The sequence below is a fragment of the Eretmochelys imbricata genome, chromosome 1 (assembly GCF_965152235.1).
Source record: "Eretmochelys imbricata isolate rEreImb1 chromosome 1, rEreImb1.hap1, whole genome shotgun sequence".
NCBI lineage: Eukaryota > Metazoa > Chordata > Testudines > Cheloniidae > Eretmochelys > Eretmochelys imbricata.
The window spans coordinates 166,822,129-166,838,296 of record NC_135572.1 but is presented as its reverse complement, the minus strand read 5'-3'; the positions used below and the strand labels follow the sequence as shown (position 1 = coordinate 166,838,296).

The 16,168-nt window shown below is 41.8% G+C and overlaps 1 protein-coding gene across 1 annotated transcript in view; it reads right to left on the bottom strand.

The window, feature by feature from the left end:
- The window catches only part of URB1 (URB1 ribosome biogenesis factor), a 70,289-nt gene that overhangs the window by 23,639 nt on the left and 30,482 nt on the right, over positions 1-16,168 (bottom strand). Inside the window, exons 18-25 of the mRNA XM_077819347.1 lie at positions 15,381-15,551; positions 13,289-13,485; positions 11,656-11,880; positions 10,916-11,095; positions 7,876-8,731; positions 4,175-4,379; positions 3,067-3,250; positions 87-145 (exon numbers count right to left, since the gene is read on the bottom strand). Of these exons, the coding sequence (XP_077675473.1) occupies positions 87-145; positions 3,067-3,250; positions 4,175-4,379; positions 7,876-8,731; positions 10,916-11,095; positions 11,656-11,880; positions 13,289-13,485; positions 15,381-15,551 (2,077 nt within the window). The remainder of the gene's footprint in view (positions 1-86; positions 146-3,066; positions 3,251-4,174; positions 4,380-7,875; positions 8,732-10,915; positions 11,096-11,655; positions 11,881-13,288; positions 13,486-15,380; positions 15,552-16,168) is intronic.

Sequence of the window (16,168 nt, the reverse complement as noted above, 5' to 3'; positions counted from 1 at the left end):
ATAACTGATAGGATGTGGCCCAGCAAACATTACAGAGTGCCTATTCCATCTTTGCTCCATCTCAACAGCAATACAAAATTACTTACTTAAGTCCCATTTTCACAAGACTGTGCCAGTCAGCCGGAACCACTTCATTAACAAAATGCTGTATGGGTAGTAAACAACAAGTAGTGATATGTAACATTCAATATGAAGCAGAGCAAAGTTTCCATAGAACATCAAGACCTCAATTTTCTGTTGAACACTTTGGAGCCATGATAGCAGAGTCCAACCAGTTTCAAGGGTTTAAAAAGTACCAAAAGCAAAATACAACTGTTCTGCTTATGTCAAGCCTTAATGCCTTTTTTACTATCTGGTACTCGCTAGTCTTCCCATGTTTCTCAAGCAATGGTCTAAGGCTATATCTACACTACGGACCTTGCAGCAGCATAGTTGAGCCACTGTAAGGTCTCCCATGTAGCCGCTATGTGCCGGTGGGAGAGAGCTCTACTGCTGGCATAATTAAACCACTCCTAAGGAGTGGCGGTAGCTATGTCAGCAGGAGAGCGTTTCCTGCCAACATAGTGCTGTCCACACCAGCACAGGGGTGGGTTTTTTTTTCACACCCTTGACCAACAGAAGTTTTACCGACAAAAGTGCCAGTGTAGACATAGCCTATGCTGTTACTTTAGATCAGGGATCGGCAACCTTTGGCACGCAGCCCATCAGGGAAACCCGCTGGTGGGCTGGGATGGGTTGTTTACCTGCAGCATCCGCAGGTTCAGCCGATCGTAGCTCCCATTGGCCGTGGTTCGCCGTTTCAGGCCAATGGGGACTACAGGAAGCTGCGTGGGCCAAGGGATGTGCTGGCTGCCACTTCCCGCAGCCCCCATTGGCCTGGAACAGTGAATAGCAGCCAGTGGGAGCTGCAATCGGCCAAACCTGCGGACGCTGCAGGTAAACAAACCGTCCTGGCCCGCCAGTGGATTTCCCTGATGGGCCACGTGCCAAAAGTTGCCGATCCCTGCTTTAGATAAACACAAAATTTCAAAGACTCAGAACTATTTCCCTGAGAAATGTAATAATGTAAAAGCAAAACATTTTTAGAGCAAAATTACAGATATGAAGTTGGGACAACATGGCATCTGCAGCCAACTTCTTCCAGAAAGAAACTCCGTGTCAGGGGTGGAGGGGGAAGACTACAGGGTATTCTATCTTCAGCTGCAAAGGAATTTTTCATACCACAGCACTTCAAATATTAATCACACCTTTCGTTTTAAGTTATATGTTCCCTTGCCTAATTACACTGCAAGTATCAGAACCTCCTCTCACCTATTCCTTCTCCCTGGGACCCAAAAGAATAAAGGGCTAATGCTGTGAGGTGCGAGGTGCTCTCCTTTCCCGCTGATGCGTGGGATTTGAGGGTGTTCATCACCTCTTAGAACTGGGCCCTTATTTTTTTTTTTTTACAGCTCAGCAAGAAGGAATAGGTGAGATGTTACAATACGTGCAATATAACCGGGCCCTACAAACAGAAGCATAATCCAAATCACATTGGCTAATATATGAGACAGCAGCAATTCTGACTTCCTTAGAACAGAAGTTTCTAGCTTGTGTTAATGTAGCAGCCCACCACTGTAATGCAGTACCCATAATTACTACTGTTATGAACTAACACTTCATTTTGCAGGGGGAGGAGGGATCTTTAGTCAATTTAGGTAACAGAACATTACAAAGATACAGTACATTTGAGTTTATCTGTAGATCAGTTGTGGAAAACCTTTAGGTGGGATCTACAGTGGACATGGAGCAGCTATGTAATAATTTTAATGAATACCATGTGTGACAGTCATACAGATACAGTTTAGAACTATGCTGGGTTAGTGGAATGTTTATTATATGCCTGTATTGCTTTAAGTCAATGGGAGCTGTCTCCAGGAAGAAGACAATAGCTCCTGGATAAGAACATTCCAGCACACACTTGAAAGACAATGGGGAAAGCTATTAGTTTCCCGGAGGCTACATTCAACTAAGTTGCAAGTCTTGTTTTGCCAGTGCTGGTAGCTAACAGTTAAAAAGTTACATGTTGCCTGCAAAGGGCAGGAGGACAAAAATGTAACAGGATTTCAAGACTTTGTCCCTGAAGTAGAGAGAAGAACTAGTTTGGGGGTTAAGAGAACAGATTATGCCACTTGCCCCGAGGGCTCTGGGGGTGTCTGTAGGAAGTTTAGGCCTACCAGGATCCCAAGTGGAAGTTGGATTGACACCTGGTAAGCTAGATATGCATGTTTTAAGATCTTTTTCTCTGAAATGCTGTAGTTCTAAATAAACAATACTTTGCTTGATAAAGCTGTCCAATCACAAGGTAGCATGGGTCATAGCTCCTAGAGAGAAGTGCACTGCAGGTGCCCACCACAAGTCAGACCTGCTGAGGTAATCATCGTTAGTACCAGAGCCCTGTCTGAGAGTGGGAGAATTGTGTATTTACACCTCAAGAGAAAGGTGATGGCCTGAGAGGAAGTGCACACAAAGAGACCAAAGGGATAACAGGGGCAGTTAGCCCAGTATCTGTAAAAGCATCCTTTCCTTTTACTATTTAGGACCTGATCCTGTATTCCTTACACACCTAAAGAAAATCTGAGGTGCCCAAGGAATACATAATTAGGAACTTAACAGGCTGCCACTGAAGTCAACTGGATGATTGTCGTTGACTTCAGTGGGAGCAGATTCATGCACTTTGTAAGAACACTTCTACTTTTACAGCATTTTCTCTCTCTCTCTCTCTCTCTTTTTAAATACCATCAGGGACTGATCTTGAGAGGTACTGAGCATCTCAAAATCCCACTAACTTCAATGGTAATTGCAAGTGTCCAGCACTTCTCCCAACAAGACCCAAAATTCTTTTGCATTAGGATCTTGCAAGGCCAGTTACATACTGTACAAGCTGCACATAAAATACCAAAGAAACCAAGTGCAACAACTTCATTTACATAATATAAAATATAAAAGCACAATAAATGTTCTACTGCAGTAAGAAAAGTCCATACAATCAAGGTTTAGATTAAAGCAAATGGAAAGGAATCTCACCAATAACTCTTCTAGCCTCAACAGCATGGAACTCTCTGTTCCTTGGTTGTTTTCTTGTTCTTTACTGATGTTATATGTGGTGATTAACCACTTTATACAGGCTGCCAAGAGGCTTTTCTTCCAGGAGTGCAACTCCTCAGCAGAGTTCTCCAGCACTCTCGATATGGAATCTGCCACAATCCAACTGCAGAAAATTCAAATGTTAGAAGAATGTTTTTGTTTGTGTTAATTTTACCCTGATTTTCTCCACATATTTGTAATCATTTGATTTTATGCATAGGGACACCTAAGCCCCAGATGACCAAAGAATCACTCTCTTCTAAAGCTCATGATAACCATGTAATAAGTTAGTCACCTAGGAATTTACATGGCCAGTTCTTCCCTCATGTTCCCCCAGAGAGGAGTACTGTCACATCTGTTATAAACCCAGCCATCAGCTTAAGCAGGGATAGAAAATGTTTCGATCACTTGCCCAAGAACAGAGCTTGTGGAAGTGTACTGGTCAGGAAAGTATTTTTACTGGTCCCAGCTAAGTACTACCAGACCTTAACGCATAAGTCCTTACAATATTTTTTGTCACTATGTTTATTATGCTATTGAATGTTAACTTTAAAAATGGCTCCAAAGTTCCCCAAAGTTTAAATAAAACTTAATATGAATATCTGTGCTGTGGCTCCCTTTCCCAGCAAGATATGTGAGGCTGTTGTAGCTTTATTCTGCTGTGCTATAAACAGTTTATTTCTAAAGCACACCAATTAAATTAAAATGGAGAAAACACCAGGCTTTGAATTCCTGATATTTCCCCACACACATTTAATATCACTGAACCATTGTACATCTTCATGAATGAGGAATGTTTTATTTAAAGTTTTGGGGGACTTTTGAGATTTTTAAAAATATTTTTAAATGATCTACATAAATTGAAGGATACCTAGGCTTAAAAATACTATCACACTTAGACAGTAGGTTCTTTGAAGCAGGGACTATCATTGTAGATCATGTGTGTGTGTTCATGTACAGTGTCTATAACAATGTTTTATGCAACAAAATGACAATTCCAGGCATTACATTACTTAAAATGCAAAATCTGGAAATAGAACTTGCCTACCTCTCGTAATTTTCTGCTCTCTCAAGAGTTCCAGGTAACTGGTCAATTAGATGAGTTAGCGCTTCAATTTCTGAAGACTGTACCAGCTTGGAAAAAACTTGCAACTTCATGGCTTTGAGTTCTTGCGATGGCTCTGTATCTAGAATTATTTTTGACAGTTCTTTCCACAAAGCTACTCTCAAGACAGGTACAACAGCTGAGGAGACTGTAGGAAGAAAGAGTGCAAAGAGATACAGGGATGTCATTGTGAGCTCTTTGGCAGCGCTCTCAACTCAAACTGCTTTATGTGTTCAACGGAATGATAGAACACAGACTGTGGGCCCATTGTGAGAAAGCGCACACAGTTTGAGACAGTAACAGATCTATGAAGTGTTTGAAAGACAAACGTTCTGTAAAGTGTCTGGTATCTCTTTCAAACACCCACTAGGCAGAGAAAGCGTTCTCTTCCTCCTCCGGCCCTTCACCAAGCAACACCTCTCTTGAACCTCCTGTAAGCTGGGTCTGCTACTCTACCCCGCCCAGACTCTGTTGGCTGCTGCTGAGGATTCTCCACTATTTTATACCTTTTCCAGAGACAAGCATCCTTCCCCATCGACAGCTACAGCATGTCTGCCTCTGCTGTTGCCTGTAACCTTCCTTATCAGGAGGAGAATGAAACAGGTATGATCCTGGTTAGTTTAATTGCAGCACCTAATTTTCTGAAATGCCACTGTGACACTGACCAGATTTGTGTCAGTTAATTCTGCTGCTGATTGGGAAAACTCAGAGCAGCAGCAGAGCTACTGGAACTGTCTGAGGTTCAGGAAGGCATCACTGTATTGATTTATATTTGGAAATTTATTTTTCCACCCCCAGGGCTAGAATTTTTTTTTTTTTTTTTTTTTAATATGACAGATAAAATTCTGCTGAAATGGATAGTTTCCAACATTTCACACCCAACCACTAGATCAATAGGGTTTATTCTAAACTGGATAAGTATCTAGACAGATTTTAAGATGTGTTATGCTTTGAACAGCTGTACAGGGCTCAAGAAGAGCCCGGGGCAACTGCAACTAGCAGTGTTCTATTTGAGTCTACGTGGCCCAACCTGGTTGTGGCCCTTTAAGCACTACTGCAATAATAGTCTAAAGAATAATCATAAAATGTCTCTGATTTTCATTATCTGCTGTTCCATTCACGGTGCAGACAGACTGATTCATAGATTTTTAAGTCCAGAAGGTATCACTGTGATCACCCAGTTCAATGTCCTGCATAAACACAGACCACAGAATGTCACTAAAAAGCTCCTGCATGAAGTCCATACTCTGGCTGAGCTTGAGCAATGGTTCTCAAACTGTGGGTTGGCATCCCAAAGTGGGTTGCAATGGGTCTCCAGGGCTGCCGTTAGACTTGTTGGGGCCCAGGACTGAAGCCTGAGCCCCACCACCCGGGGCCAAAGCCTGAGGGCTTCAGCCCTGGGTGGCGGGGGCTCAGGTTACAGGCTTCAGCCCCAGGTGGGGGGGGGCCTTTGGGCTTCTGCTTTGTCCCCTTCCCCCCTGCCTGGGGCGATGGGGCTTGGGCCCCCCCCCACCCGGGCAGTGGGGCTCAGGCTTCAGTCCCCCCTCTTGGGGTCGTGTAGTAATTTTTGTGTCAGAAGGGGGTCGCAGTGCAATGAAGTGTGAGAACCCCGAAGCCAGAGCATATTCAGTGTTATGGGTCACGTTACGGCATTCGGGATGTAGGTAAATGACTCAACTGTTGCTGGGATTCCTGCTGATTGATGGTACTCATCAGCATGCCTATTAATTTTTGTACTATGCTTTCAATTAACTTATTAGGTTGCCTTTGGGAAATTACTGCTACTATATGATGGAGAGTTACGAGGTTAACTCTGCCAGGCAATGAGAACACAAAGAGGAGCAGGGCCACTTTGCCATCAAAAAGAACAGCAGAAAGCCACAAAATGACCAGAGTGATCAATGTCATTGCACTGCCTTGTCATGAAACACATTTCTCACATACTGAAGCAACACCACAATGCAAAAATGACAATGAAACCTCATGGCTAGGGTGGACTGATTTATTCAAAGTGATTTAAATCACTGATTTTAATCATTATTTAAATCAGCAAGCAGGAAACCTTGATTTAAATCATTTTAAGTGTGTTTTGCATTTGTACTTTTTAGTTATTTTCCCAAAGAAAAGTTGGTTCTCATTAGTTAGTGACCATTAATACATGCTGATTTGCAACTAAAATTAGTTTTTACAATAAATTTGGTACTACTTTTTGCTAACCAGGGCAAAACACATGTATTTAAGCAACTATATAGCTTAACATACATTTATTTATATTATTAATTTATTATATTAGAACCTGATGAATGATGCATTTCATATGTACTAGACGATTAATTTTTTACTTGCGATTTTTGTCAAGCTCTGTTCAAGAAACAAAACTGGAATTCTATAAATGCCAAAAACAGAGTTTTCATTTTTATTTTATCAGTTAAATAAAATGACCCTAACTGTGCTGGATATACTGAGAAAAAGTAAAGTTTATCAAAACAAGTTTTTCATTTAAAACTACCTGGTTTATTAAACAAAGGAATAGTTTTAATATTAAACTATTATCTGTAGTTTGGGAATTGAAGAGACTGCTTCTGGTCACCATATTATTCAAGATTTTAGAACTAATAGACCTCATCCTCTCACACCTAGTTTTTATTCATAAATTGGAAGAGGAGAACAAGCTTTCCATATTTTTCAACGCCCAATCTGTTTTTTAACTTTGAATGAACTAGTCATTGAACTGAACTAGATGAACACAATGAAGGAAATATTCTCTCTGCACCTGCAGCGCAGGCTACTGCTGTCAAAAGCTGGTTTAGCTCTTCAACACCGCTGGTTCCAGGTGCTCAGCCAATGGCTTCTACCAGTTCAGTGGTTTGATTTTCTTTAAAACTTTGACAGCAAACATGCATTGCTTCTTTTTCTTTAAATTTAATTTAAATTATTTTTAATAGATGATATAGTAAGTTTAGACCTTAACATAGACTGTCCATTTCAAATTCCATTTTAAGGAGGTTTATTTTTAAAAACAAAAATGCATTTAATTTAAATTTAAAAGAAAATAAGTAATTTTTTAAAATTTCTTTTTAAAAAAGTCATTGATTTTTATCCACCCAGCATATGACACTACACCAAGATTACTTTCTAGCGTTCTACTACTCCATTCAGCACAGTATTTCCTCCCCATCTCACTCTCTGATCAGACAGAGAGTGCTTCTTTCTTGTCCACCCATTCCTGCGAGATAGGAGCAATGAAAGGTTTCTCCTCTCTGTCTCCCACCTGTCATCTTGAAGAAACAGGGAGCGAGCTCTGGGTCATCTGATTAGAATACCATGTCTATGCTGCCTCTTGTGTCCAGACAGGGAGAGGCCTGCTCCTGTTTATCCATACTTTACTTGCTCTTCATGAGATCAAGCAGAACAAGAAGTGCGCCAATCATATCTTTGGATTCAGTGAGAGCCACAGCGGTGCTCTAAAGAGCCACATGGAACTCACCCAGACCTTAGGCCAGTGAAAGTTTCATTCCCTGAAAATGCTCTTCCCAATGCACCCAATGACAGACACGTCATTTTATCTGAACACTCTGATGAGAACAGTTAAAAATCCCCAGATAATATTTACATCATTAATATTGATCAGTTGTTGGTTTTACCTTTTGATGGCCGTGTAAAGTCATACTGCTCTCTACTCTGCAAATACACGTTGATGAGTGGAAGAAAGATGTCCATATTTTTCTTTAGGTACTTTCCAGTTGCACAATTCAGACACCACAGCTCAAACTGCAGCAGATGAGTCCTACAATGCCGGATCAGCAAAGCCACAATGGCAAGGGAAGTTTCAGTCATGTGATTAAGGCAGTAAACGTGTACATCTACACCAACCGCATGGGCAAAGAGGGGCTCTTGAGAGAGAGCCTGCAGGAAGACTTTTTCCAGATCCTCACTGTTTGACGTTGACAGCAGAGTCCCCACCCCTTTAATGTGCTCTGTTGATAACAGCAGCTCTCCCTGAATGGTCTGTCTTTGGTAGCTTTCTGTGAGGAGCTGCAGCAGAGTCTTCCCATAGAAGCTTAAATGTTTCTCTTTTTTAGGGGAATTTTCAGATTTTTGAATGGTCAGGCTTGCCTCAGGAAGCTGGAGCATGGTTAGTGTGACTTCTTTTAACTGAGCCGCATACATATAAACATGTAACTGCTGCAGAGCCTCCAGCTGCTGGGACTTTTTGGGAGATACCTTGTTCTTTTCTTTTCTTCTGGCCCGTAACTCTTCCAAGACGCTTTTAGTGATGGCTTCAAAATACTTAGATAGCGTGTCTATGTGCTTCATATTTTGCAACATTGGAGCACTCACCTTCAGTAACTGAAGGATGCCATTATTTACATGAGCTGACAGAAGCTTCACCATGACAGGGTTTAAGTTGTGTTGGGGAAGAGAATGCTGCTCTAAAGCCAAGAACCAGGTCTCCAATATAGGATGTTTGAAGATCAACATAAGCATATCTTCTAGCACCTACAACATACACAGTTATGAAGAGATCACAAAAAAGATAATTTAAAATAATTTATCTGCTTCTACTTATAATGCATGTTTACTGAAACCTAATAACCTGTAGTTTTGGACATTAATTGCCCATTACTGGTCAAAAGAATTAATGAAATACAGGTACATACAATTATGTTTATCTCAATGTTTATGGTACGGTAAAAAAAAAAAGCCTTTGTTCTGTGGTTAAAAAAAAAGATTCTAAACATTAAACAATAGCTCAAAAAGTTATTCATCTCAATTTCTATTCTGCTGCTTCTGGGATAAAGCCAAATGCCTTCTCCATTTGTTCACTCAGACAAGCATGATTGAATCTTTCAAAGTCTGTGGCAAAATTTTACACAGACATCAGAATGTCTTAGTCCTAAGTCAAGAGTTTCTCATGTGAGGGAAAAGACACCACTTTACCTATCACAGAACATAACTTTGTACATTTCCATAAGTTTAACTATGTTCCCAGGGGAGGTATCACAGGTTTCATCAACTAGATACACGACATTCTAATCTTCTCAAATCCAGGAATCAGATAAAACTAACACTATGGGGAAAATTCACCCCCCCTCCACAAAATGTGGGCAATGAAACTTTGTGCCAGGGTCCAAAAGGAAAGGATAAACAGCATTCACTCACTCAATATACAAGTGAGCTGTAGATCTGCAGTGCAGCCCCTTCCACAGCCACTATTCTAGCCTGTGGGTTAGAATAGTAGAGGCTGCTGCCCAGCCACCCACCTGTGTGGTAGTTTAGAGCAGTGGCTCTCAACCTTTCCAGACTACTGTACCCCTTTCAGGAGTCTGATCAGTCTTGCTTACCCCAAGTTTCACCTCCCCAAAAATCTATCTGCTTACAAAATCAGACATAAAAATACAAAAGCATCACAGAATACTATTACTGAAAAATTGCTGACATACTCATTTTTACCATATAATTATCAAATAAATCAATTGGAATATAAATATTGTACTTACTCTACATACTATACACTAAAATGTATCTAAATCAGTCATTGTCTGAATAAAATTTTAGTGTCTACTGACTTTGCTTTTTATGTAGCCTGTTGTAAAACTAGGCAAATATCTAGAGGAGTTGATGTACCACCTGAAAGACCTCTGCATACCCCCGGTTGAGAGCCACTGGTTTAGGGACTCTGGATGCATGTTCTCATAGATCCATTGGTCCCCCTCCCAGACCTCCTTCAATGGCACACCTCTGCATTAATCTATCTGTGCCTGACGCAAAGACCCTTCTGTGGAACACTGTGTATGAAGCCCACTATTCATGTGGCGACAACCCACCTGCATCCCGCCCGTCACCCTGCAGAAAGCTACAGTAGTGCTTCCACTAGTGTGCAGATCTTGCACAGCCCTTCAGCAAGTGATTGCATGTTTCCCTATCAGACAGGCATCACCTTTAATCTTAATTGAACAACCTAACACGAATAAATACCAGAAAGAGTCAAACCCTCACATTCCACATTAGACTGTAGCATTCACTGAAGCCCCCCTTCTTTCTTCAGCTTCTATCACACTGTGTGTCTCACTAAGAATACAGGTCAGCTCTATGCTAAAAGTTTCAGCTACCAATGACAATTAGTTAATATAGTTTGCACCCGAGAGCCATTTGTCTGTTTTGCCTCAGTAAACAGTTCTCCAAAACTGATGAAAGACTTACTAGAGTCCAATTTAATTGTGCTGACTAATATGGCAGCATTCATTATGAGTATACCAAGGGATTTATACCTACGCTTGGAAGGATTAGATTTTTATCGGTAATTCCTGCTAAAAGTTGATTTCACCATACACACAGAAACTGACAAAAAATATATTTCCATTGATAATAACTGAAATTTACAGATAGGCAAAGTAAAAACGGAGCTGCTTGAGGTTTGACAATATTTACTTTGTGTACTTTGGCATGTGATATTAACAATTTGTATTTTAAGGGTTATAAAGCTTTAATCTTTTTAATCTCAATGTCTACTGTCATTAAATAATTCTTGTATGACCCTCCCCCTCCATAATTTTGCACATTTGTGAAAATTTAAATCAATAAACATTGAAAAAAAATTGCTTAAAAATAAACATTGATATTATCTCTCAAAATTATACAAAAAAATAAATAAAAATTGAATTCTGCCAAGCCTATTTATACCTTGTCATTTGCAGACTCCACTGTGGCCACAGACTCTAAATCCATAAAGAGATCCGATTCAGTTTGGGCCCCTTCTTGTGTCTGCTGGTTGCACAACTTCATCTGATCACATCGGCACAGCAAGCTGCTCAGCAGGTCCACGTAGAGACCGAGAAGGCGAGGACCAGAACTTTTACTGAGCTGTGAAAGTAAACACACTGGAGGATGAGGAGAAAAGTGTAGGAGGCTGGAAGAAAACTGTGCACGAAACAACAGGTTTAAATTAATATCTTCTTAAATTGTAAACTCTTTGGGGCAGGGACCATATACAATGGCTCCCAAAATAGCGGCCGGATCCTGATCGAAGCCTCCGGGGGGCTAAACACAATATTCATGTATTTTAAGGGAAGAAGGAATCATCAGATCATCTAGTGTGCTTCCAACATAATACAGGTCAAAGAATTTAATCACAACTAAAGCATATCCTCCAAACAGGCAACTAGTCTTGATATAAAGACAACAAGAGACGGAAAGAAAGCTGCAATTCATTTGCAGTATATACAACACACCACATTTGTAAAGAATCCTATTGTACAGGCAGCCAGTCTCAACAACAAGGGATACAATGGTTTACAATCTGGGCCAGATTCCTGAGTTGCTCCCTCCCTTCAGTGGGGCTTGTGCACATGGAGAGGCTACTCAACCAAAGTACATTTGCACCACTTCAGCATGCCATCCTTAGAACCCAAAGTATTCCTTACGCTGCCAAAGTTCTCCACCGTGGTTTTTAGGTATAGCAACACGTGCTTGACTGCTAGCAAAAGCTGCTGAAGTTGGAGCTGGGAAGCTGCCACTCTCAGCTTTGCCTGGACACCATCTTCCAGCAGGACAGTGCCACCTCTCTCAAAGGCATTCTTCAGCAAGGAGGAGAACGAAGAACCTGGTGGTAGGATGGGCTCCCTGCTTATGCATTCAGTTTGTTTCAACTGTTGAAAATAGAAGTAATACGGAGAGGAAAAAAAGTCAGAATGTGTATGTCAAACTCTTAGGGCCAAATTGTGCTCTGCATTTAGGCTGGGACGATTCCCATTGCAATAAGGCACATAACCAAGCTCTCAGGGCCCAACCCTGCAACCACAGTGCAATACTGCTGTACTGTTATCAGAGCATACAGATCAATGCTAGCCGAAGGCTTCTATCCAAGTGTCCCTCGTAGGCTCTCTGGCTGGCTGAGGGAGCAACACCACAGCTTCTATCATGGATGGCCTGCGTACTCCTAACCCCCGCTCCTATCTAGCCCTGCATCTCAATCACTGTCACACCAGCTGCTCCTGTTTGGAGGAGACGGGAAGCACCCACAACCATTCTCCTCCTTGCCCTTGCAGGGATGCTCCTCATCCACCTGCCTCCCCATTTGGGGAAGGGACACTCACACTACTACTGCCTGCTCCGAAAGGAATCTGAAATAATTAAACTTAATTACATATTAGAGTTATAAACATTATTTATTCACACCAGTATGACACCTGCAATAGTTCTAACTAACACAGAACAAATAAATAACAAATCCATTTAAAAAGCAAAAATGCAAAAATCTGTTTTTAGCAGGATCTGAACTCGCAGCAGCCTAGCACTCCTGGCGGGCACCACAGGGCTGCCTGGAATTGCAGGCACTCCCTTCACAGGGTCTTGGCTGATCTGCTCATGCCATGACAGGAGCTGCGGTGATGCTCTCACTGGGGAAGAAAGATTGCCCAATGGTTAGGGCACTAGCCTTGGACTCTGGAGACCGACTTTACATCCTTGCTCCACCAAAGACTTCCTGTGTAACCTCTGGCAACTCCCTTAGTTTCTCTGTGCCTCAGCTCCCCATCTGTAAAATGGACAGTTCCCTTCCTTCCAGGGGCCTTATGAGGATAAATACATTAAAGATTGTGACATGCTCAGATACGACTGCAGTGAGGGCCACAAGTGCCATAGATAGATAATAAGATGGCCATTGTCAAGGTATTACAGCTATTTCCCTGCTTTTTTTTGACACCCAGGCCACTGGTGCATGTAAGTAACTTTCCTGCCACTTGCTAAACATGATTCTGCATATAAATTATTGTTGCAATTCGATAAGAAGTTGCTGCTAATGTAAAAGTAATTAAGGATTCAATTAACAGTTCGACCCTGCACTAGCTAAAACGTATTTGCACTTCATTTAAAAGTCTCCAACACCCTTCAATCCAGCAAGGTTCTGCAACACGCTAGAAAACGAGGATGCCTAAACTTGGGTTTGGAAGATAAAAGCCTAGATGTACTGCAGAGTGGAAATGAAAGCCTTCTACAATCTACTGGTCTTTTAGCAACCCTAAAGCTAGCAATCAAATGATTTTATGCATCCCTTACCAAGATTTCCTTAGCTTGCTGTGGTATCCAGAGACTATAGTATTGGTTAAACTGGTAGAGCTGAGGATACTGAGATGCATTCAGTGACTGGAGTTCTTTATCGAAGAGCTGAAACATCAGACAGAGGGCCAGGGGATCTCTCTGTGTGTGCAGGAGATCAGTAAAAACAGCAACAAGATACTCCACTATACTTCCTCCTACAAAAGCAAACAACAGGTTTGAGACAGAGGTTCTCTCACTGGTAACAATCTGGGTAAGTATACAGAGTAACTCTAGCCACAACACCATTCTCACCCACCTAAACTGAGCCGTATTTAGATAGCAATCACTTTGAGACCACAGGGTGGGATTTTCACAAGTGCATGCCTAAGGAGTACAAATCCCACTGAATGTCAAATGGATTTATGCTCCTAATTTCTTGAGGTACTAGTGAAAATCCTACATACTATAGTTTTTAGTAAGGTAAATGGTGCCAGATTACACTCAGGCTTGCTACTGGGTTCAACCCCCAACCTGGCACAAAACTAAGTGCTTTTTGCAGTGTTATATTATACCTGTGTTCTGGCTGATCATAGGCCCCAGCACAGCTGCACATAGAAGCAGGCATAATCTACATACACGAGTGCAGTTCAGAGGGGAAGCTGTGCACAAATACGCAGATCTTGGCCCGTAAATCACTCTGGACACCCCATCCTTCAGGCTACTCACCAGTTCACCATGTGCAGGACCTGGAGAAGGCCAGCTTTGCGGATGGGGCATGGGGAGAGAATTCTGATCTGTGCACAACAATTATACCAATAACTACCCATCGTGGCTACCTCACGTATATAGCAGGGTCAGTAAGAATTTATACCTAAAATTTCTAACTCTTTGAAGTTGTATACAAACAAAAGCACTTCCACCTTAAGTCTACCATTTAACCACATATTGCCAAGTTCTATCCTAAAGTTATACCCAGTGCAACCTTAATAAATTCAGGTCTGAGCAGAGTTTAGCCCATTTTGTCATTTATGCTCCCAATGAACCCCAAAAAATAATGTTGTCAGTCAAGGATTAAAATGGAAGTTTTCTTTAAAAAAAAAAAAAAAAAAGTTAATTCCCTCCCCCATGGGTCCAATTCTCCAGTCCCAACTAACTGGTTTCAATGGGAGAGTTTCCCACTATTTGTTAAACCAAACACAATCCTTTAAAACCATTCAGCTCTATTTCACTTAAGCACTTCCTTTTCCCAGTCATGGCTATTGTAACATAGTCGTCATTAAGTATCAACAGGGTGCTTTTAGAATATGAACTTGCATCATTCTTCCCCCAAATGAACTTTTTTGGGGGGTGAGGGTGGGGGAGGGGAGGTTTGGTTTTCTACATTTTCCATAAGGCCACAAATTAACGTGAGCAATATTGCTTCCTACATGGCTACACTGCATAAAAAGGACAGGAACTCCAGGAAGTTCCTTTGGGTGACTTTTTTATATGTTCTTACCTCAGGAGCAAGGGAGGAAGGCACGCACTCCTCTCTCACAAAAGAAACAGGAAGTAAAGGTTTATGCTGCAAGAATCTTGGGGGCCTCTCAAGACAGGGCTGTCTATGCTGAGACACTTTGCCTCTGCCCTGGTTCCCAGCCCCTTGTCAGCAGAGTTGTGCTTACAGGGGCTCCCTTCTCTGGCTCTCTCCTCAGCCACTGATGTGGGTTCCACAGCATCAGAGGATAGGTGGGCTCTTTACTTCTGATATGACCAATGTAGCTTTCTCACAAGAGTACCACAGAGTCGGTGGTGGTGGGACTAATGTTGTAAAGAGCAGTCATCACCTTCATACTGCCCTCATGGATCAGATTCTGTACCCTGTGCATCTTCCTTGGGGTCAGAAGAGGGTAGAGGCACCTTGCACCCTTTAATGCTTCTCGGAGCTAGGATTCGTTGGATCTGTTTTTTCTCCATTTGTAGAAGCAGAGAGTACAATATGGTTCATTGATTTTCATACACAATAACTAGAGTAACCACTGCATGAAAATGATAAACTATTCCCCCCCTTCCACATACAGTGTGAATCTTTTTAGCCACTCTCAGGGACATATATAAACACAGTAAGTACCCATTTCATTTTCAGTGTGAAGCAACAACTTATTCCTGGCTTCTAACGCAGCAGGGACAACAGCACTGAATGGAAAAGTGTGTAGAATCATGTCTTCGTTTAAACTGAATCCAATTTCTTCATCTAGGCCTTCGCTGCCCTCCACAAGGACATCAACCATATCCAGGACATCTAGTTACCAATGAAAAAATGTTAGGGTTCTGAGTTCAAGGAGACACTACTTTTAGGATACAAGTACACAGGAAATAAAAGGACATTTAAAGGCATGGGTAATTCAGGAGAAAATAAAGGGAGCATCCAATGTTAGTGCTGTATGCAAGTGAAAGGGAACAATATAATACAGCTTGGGGGTCCAACAACCCAGGGATAATAAGATGTCTCTTTGAATATACATTAACGGTACAAATCAGACAAAGGGTGAAAGACAGGTATATCTGGCTCCTAATGATGGTAAAATTGATGGCACTCATAGCATGTTTACATTGTGGGTGGCTTTCAAAGCTGATGCCCCATTAAGAGAAGTATGGAGAAAGGGGAAATAGCACAAGCAGAAGTGGATGAAGGCATCGCACCAAAACATCTGCGGTCAGAGCACCTCTGGAGGAGACGGGAGCGCATACAGGGGAGGCAGCTGCTATACTCTTTTAAAAAAAAAAAAAAAAAGGGGGGGGGGGGGGATGTGTGTGAGCCATGTTCATTCTCCTGAGCCCTGAATTCCCAAAGTGGAACTAACATTCCCACGTCTGTATTCTCAGCTAGCCAAATCCTAGTCCCTGAAGGGGGAGGGA